Source organism: Phocoena phocoena, chromosome 7 (genome assembly GCF_963924675.1).
Source record: "Phocoena phocoena chromosome 7, mPhoPho1.1, whole genome shotgun sequence".
Taxonomy (NCBI): Eukaryota; Metazoa; Chordata; class Mammalia; order Artiodactyla; family Phocoenidae; genus Phocoena; species Phocoena phocoena.
In genome coordinates this window covers 77,643,095-77,649,621 of record NC_089225.1, presented here as the reverse complement: position 1 = coordinate 77,649,621, position 6,527 = coordinate 77,643,095, and the positions used below count along the sequence as shown (strand labels likewise).

The window sequence follows — 6,527 nt, the reverse complement described above, 5'->3', positions numbered from 1 at the left end:
ACTTACCACACTTCTTCACTCAAAATATCCTGTCTTCTGTAAAAATTATGCCCTCTCCTCTTTGGTTTCCCTGTTTTCCTGTGTCCTCCAGTACCACAAATACTCTGGTAGAAGTTAAGTGCCTACACAAATGACAGACTGCACAAAAGGAACTCTATTAACACCCAGCAAGCCAATGTCCAGTGTACTGACCAGCATTAGGCCATAGGTAAGATCATTCCAGTGGAAGACACTGTCCCTCCGTTCATGATAGGAACTGTAAGACATAATGGCACTTCGAAGGCAGAAGTTATCAATGCTGGTTTTCCAAGTCTGTTTTCCTTCATCCATGTAAACACATCCCATCTCTTTCACTACTCTGCTGTCCAGTCCTGAGACATTACACTCCATCCTAGGTCCCAGTAATCTACCCTAGTAATCCCAGCAGGTAACTGGAATATGTCATATGGAAAGCCCAGGATTCCATTATGAAGAATAAGGAGGATCTAAAGGAACTGGTAGAAATGGTCCTTCCACCTTTAGAATGCCTTCAAGCATTCTTTTCTAAGCAATGTTTCCAAGTAACCAGAAATCTTTCGCCACACCAACTAATAAACAGAAACTGGAGCTGAACAGTAGCACCCAGAATAAATCTGGGGGAACTACCAGCACAGTTTACTTCATGGTGAGCCCTCTCTGCTTGCTACCATGCTTAGAATGGATATCTCAAGGCAAGTTCTCATTTTAAACTTTGCCCTAGCTGTCCAATCACCTATGAGATATAATGCTGGCTTACTATGTTGTAGTCATTGTATAAGTTGATACCTTAACATCTTCTCTGTGATGTTCTCTTATGGAGCCTTGGAGAGATCCCTAAATCCAGTTTGAGATTCCTGGAGCATTGATCATTTCCTCCCTTCACCATCACCTTCAACAAATGCAACAGAAGAGATCTGGATAAGGTACTCAGAAACTTTTAAACTTTAATAAGTTAAAGGAGCAAAGGGAAATTAGTAAAAACTACTTGAAAGTAAATGTATTAACATTTATATTAGCTATTCCACAATTTCTATATTGTATTATAGATCCTGACTGACCAAAAGAAATCATATAAGGTAAATTATGTATGTGGATAACAAAATTAAGACCAAAAAATATAAAGAAAATATTGCCCTTTTGAACTATCTACAGATTTTTAAAATCATACCTATAAACCTAATGTTATTAAAGTTTAAAAAATTTTTAACATACCAAGTACCTCAAAAGAGCTTAATAGGGGCTTTCCTGGTGGCGCAGTGATTGAGAGTCCGCCTGCCAATGCAGGGGACATGGGTTCGTGCCCCGGTCCGGGAAGAGCCCACATGCCGCGGAGCGGCTAGGCCCATGAGCCATGGCCGCTGAGCCTGCGCGTCCAGAGCCTGTGCTCCGCAACAGGAGAGGCCGCAACAGTAAGAGGCCCACGTACCATAAAAAAAAAAAAAAAAAAAAAAAAAAGAGCTTTATAATTCATCATAGTCCAAACAAACGTGATACCTTTACTTATTAGCTTACTAAACATTTAACAGAGTAAATGTCCTTTTTCAGTAGTCTGAAAAAAACTAAGGATTCTGATCTTTCTATTGCTTACTATAAAACAGCAGTGGTTGCAGTTATCCTTATTTTAAGGAAAGCAATAAAATTTTTTCTTTAAATTTAAATTTTGCAAAATTAGGAAGCAGAAAACCTATTCTAAATATTCTGAAACCTCAATGTTAAGTAATTAAATGTGTGAGACTAGAGCCATCTACTGGTTAAAGTGTAATGTTACAAAGCACAACTACTGGATTATTAACTAGCAAAGCAGGGAGTCATGGTTGTTAAGAATTGAGAATATAAACATAGGCAAAAATCATCTAGTCTAGGACACTGGTTTTTAAAGGTTTAATGAAACAACCTCTTTTTAACCGGAGACCCAACATATATAACAAAGTAAAAGCTGAGGGAGGGGGTCTCCAACCTCCACACGCACTAATTTGCCCAGCAGAGGCCAGGCCAGTGAAAAACAAACCATGAGAGGTAGTCTGGGCAAATAACTGTGGTTTGGACAGAGGCACAATGAGAAGGAGTAGTATCAGCCAAGTTGTCTCTTACCACCTTTCCCCTGGAGACATCTTAGAGACACTGGGGTGCAAAGGACAGTGGTTAATGGACACAGAGAACTGAAGAGTAGGGAGTAGGCTCCTGAAAGGCTACAAACCTCTTTTCACAGGGACATTACTTATGTGCTCATTTGATGCAACACTTCAGAAAGCATTAGTATAACTTTCCTGAAAATGAAGAATAAGAAAATAAGATGTTTGCATTTTTACCACAGCTAATAAGAACTGAGTTTCTAGGTCTTATGGGTTTTTACCAGCCAGGCCCTGGACTGGTCCAGTCTTGGAAACAAGACCCCAGTTTCAGGTCCCAGCCTCCTCCCTTCAAAAGGGCATGGATGTCCATAGAATCGAGGCAAGAAATGGAGCTCTCCAAGGCCCCTCTCTGTGGCAGAGACCCCCAACCTAGACAGCAGCTTGTCAGCTAGGCTTGGGGTGACAGGCTGGAGCAAAGTTCCAAAGACTCGCAAACATTCCAAGGCCACATGAAGCACAGTACCCAGCCAGGGAGCATCCACTGGGCTCTCCCAGTTCAACTTCCATGGTGCATGCCTTTGGACAAAGCCATTAGTTTGCCGGACACAGCTGGATACTGCCTCCAGGGCCTTATAGATCTGAAAGTTATCATAGTGGTCTGCCACCTGCTTGGGCAAAGTGGCCACTGCGCTCACCAGAGCATAGTCCTCTGCCTGAGCACGACCTGATGGCCCCACCAGCCCTGGCTCACTGGGAAAACAGGTAGTGCAAAAAGCCGGATAGGTCCCAGAAGGATTTATTCTCTTGGCAGTGCATCGGTTCAAGAGACCTCCCAAAGCAAATGCCAGCTCAGAATCCAACAACTTAACCACCTTTTCACCATAGTAATCACAGTCCCAGTTGGGGACGCCCTGACGAAGGAGAAAGTAGCGGAAGCCATCCACAGTATAGCGGTCAAGGCATGTCCTGGGATCCACCACGTTGCCCAAGCTCTTAGACATCTTTTGACCACAGACTGTCCAGTGGGAGTGAACATAGATGCGGTGTGGTGGGCTCATGCCGGCCCCTAAGAGGAGGGCAGGCCAATAGATAGCATGGAATTTGAGAATGTCCTTGCCTATGATATGAGAGGTGGTGGGCCACCAAGATTTGAACTCAGCGTTTGGGTAGCCAATTACAGTAAGGTAGTTGACCAAGGCATCCAGCCATACGTAGATGGTCTGCGAATCGTCCCCCGGCACCGGAATGCCCCAGTGCAAGTGGCTACTCCTTCGAGAGACGGATAGGTCAGGCAGCTCCTCTTCCAGCCACTGAAGGACTGCGTGATGGAATGGCTCCGGGGTGATGGCCTGAGGGTCGCCCCGCAGCCACCGCTGGAGCGGCTCCCGGAACTGGGAAAGCCTGAAAATGTAGTTTTCTTCCTTGGTCCAGGAGACGGGATGCCCGCTCTCCAGAGATACAGGACACAAATCCCCCGACGGGCCGGGCTGCCTGGTGACCTTGGCTTCAGGCAGGAAGCACTCGTCGGAGGCGCAATACCAACCTTCATAGAGCCCCTTGTAGAGAAGACCCCGAGCCTTCAGCACCCCCCAGAAATGCTGCACAGCCATCCGATGCCGGGCCTCAGTGGTGCGGATGAAGTCGGTGGAGGAGATGTCAGCCTCCCGGAAAAGCTGCTGGAACTGGGCAGAGACTCTGTCGCACAGCTCGGACGGAGCCAGGCCCGCAGCGGCTGCTGCCTGCTGAATCTTGAGGCCGTGCTCATCGGTACCAGTGGAGAATCGCGTGGCGGCGGCGCTGGGAACTCGGAGGCGATGGTGTCGGCACAGGGCGTCAGCCAGTAGCGCCGAGTACAGGTGCCCGATGTGCGGCGCCGCGTTCACGTAGAAGATGGGTGTGGTGAAATAGGCGCGCGCGTCGCGGGTATCGTCCCGGACACCGAGAGGGTCCGAACTGTAGTGGCGTAAGCTAAAGTCCTCCAGGAGCGAGAGCCTACTCGCCCCCGTGCGTCCTAGCAGCCGAAAGGCAGAAATCCGCAGCATGATGCCTGCGGAGCTGAAGCGGCGGTGGGGGCGTTCTGGAAGCACGTGTGAGGGGCGCATGCGCAGCCGAGCCGCACCGCCGCTTCCGTCCAGAGAGCCAATGAAGTCCGGCCCCGAGCGCCGGCCCTCCGCCGCTCCGCCCGCTCTCCCCCTCCGTGGGCCTCGGTTACAGCGGTTGTGAATTGCGGGAGCGAGCAAGAACGATAGCTTAGAGGAACTGGCTGGAGGAGAGGTTATGAAGCAGATAAATCTTTATCTTTCTATATCATACTGCGTGTCCTGCTTTGTAATTTTATATTTATGAATCTGGTTTTTTTCTCTAGACTGAGTTGCTTGTGGGCAAGAATTTTGTATTCAGGCATTTCTGAAACACCAGCCAGTGGCTGGCACATTGCAGGAGTGTGCCCTCTACGTAGGCTCTGGTAAACGTAGGGATCTGAAATATCATATACATTTCCTCTCAGAGCCTAGTGGGCACAATAAATCCAAAAGGGGGGGGGGGGAAGGGAAGGAAGAAAAACAATGACCTAAAGCACTTGAGTGAAGGATAAGAACTGAAAAAGTAAGAGAAATCCTTTCTCTAAACGCAGTTTTTGTTGAATCAACAAAAGAGGTAGGCTTGTGATGTTCCCAGTCTTTGCAAAGATTACTGAGATCCAGAAAGCTGGAATGCAGTACGTTGTCACTCTGCACCTAAGGAAAAAGCAGTCTTCAAATTTATTTCTCAATGTTGTTGTTAGTAATATTCTTTTTAAATCGTTTTGAAGTTCTTCTAGAGCAGTGTTTTTCAAGTTTGCTTTAGTAAGGGAACCCTAGCTCTTTTCGAAAAGGATGACTCGGGAGCCCAGAATTGGATTAATATTAATCCTTGCTTCTTGACATACTCTCATCTTTGGTCTATCTTTTTTTTCCCCCATTTAACTTAATAATTAAAATAATAATTTAGTAATAAAATAATTTTATTTGATTAATTTAATAATAAAATTTAATAATAAAATGGAATGGAACACCTGTGACCCCACAAGCCAACCTAAAAACTAGAAGTGGTTCTCTAAATGTGGTCCCAAAAGAACAGCATTAGCAGCACCTGGAACCTTGTTAGAAATGCATATTCTTAGGCCCCACACTCCCCTCCTGAATCAAAAACTCTGGGGGTGGTACCCAGCAGTCTAGGTTTTAATGAGTTTTCTAGGTGATTCTGATGCACACCAAAGTTTGAGAACCACTGAACTAGGAGATTACCAGTGATTTAGATCTATGTGCTCTGTTTCTCCTTGTCTTCCTGTCTTCCTCCCAGAGGTAATCATTGTCCTGAATTTTGTACTTTTGCATTTATGTTATTACATATAAAGTATGTCTAAGCAACATATTGTTTAATTTTGCTTGTATGAAACATTCTAAAAAAGGATATCATGGGAATTCCCTGGTGGTCCAGTGGTTAGGACTTGGCAGTGGCTGCAGTAGCTGGGGTTCAATCCCTGGTCCGGGAACTAAGATCGCAGAAGCCACACGGTACAGCCAAAAAACAAAAAAAGATACCATACCACATATAGTGTATTCATGTTTTTGCCAGTAACTAGTTAATTCATTTTGACTGCTGCATAATAATTTATGAATTGAGACATATGGTAAGTTGGATCTGATTTCCGTGGTGATATAGAAAGTAGACCAATCAAATGCTCTTTAGGATTTACAATAGATACAACAAATATCCTTTGGCTACTTAGTTAATGTGCTATTTGATCCAGCAGTTTAAGAAGGGCAAGAGAAGGATAGGTAAAACTTAAAACTGGAGGGTATGTACGGTACCCTCCAGAACTACGAGACAAACCCAGTTTAAGTATCTGAGAAATCAGTTTCTCCAGAAATTTTTTTTTCTCCCCCAATTCTTTTTTTCACCCTTGTCCATGGAATCAATTCTTCAATGTACAAACATGCTATTTTTTCTCCCATCTTAAAAAGAAAAAAATTCTCAATCTCCACTACTGCTGCATTTCTTTCCTCTCCTTTATAGTAGAGCTTCTTAAAAGAAATGGCTGGTAATGCACACTTGAGTGGTTCAAGTTTTTTGCTCTTAGAAATCGTACTGCTATTAATTTTCTCATCTACATATATCTCCTGGTACTTATATGCTAAAGTTTCTCATGGGTGTATACCTAGGAATGCTATTGCTTGATCGTAGAGGATGTGAAAGTTCAGTTTCACAAGATAATGCTATTTTCCAACATGATTAAACAAATTTACATTCCCATCAGCAACATACCCTTAAAGAGGTCTCCCTAATTCTTGATATCATCTACTTCTTAATTTTTTGTCAGCTCAACTAAGTATAAAATGAGTTATCTCGCTAATATTCATAGAAACACTAGTCTCAATAACCAAAAGACAGAAACAA

The 6,527-nt window shown here is 44.4% G+C and overlaps 1 protein-coding gene across 1 annotated transcript; it reads right to left on the bottom strand.

Moving 5' to 3' along the window:
* Positions 1–1,884: 1,884 nt before the first annotated feature.
* On the bottom strand, positions 1,885–4,162 carry MARS2 (methionyl-tRNA synthetase 2, mitochondrial). Its single transcript, XM_065880904.1, has one exon. The coding sequence runs from the start codon at positions 4,130–4,132 to the stop codon at positions 2,351–2,353; it is 1,782 nt and encodes a 593-aa protein (XP_065736976.1). The 5' UTR covers positions 4,133–4,162; the 3' UTR covers positions 1,885–2,350.
* Between the last annotated feature and the right edge of the window lie 2,365 nt (positions 4,163–6,527).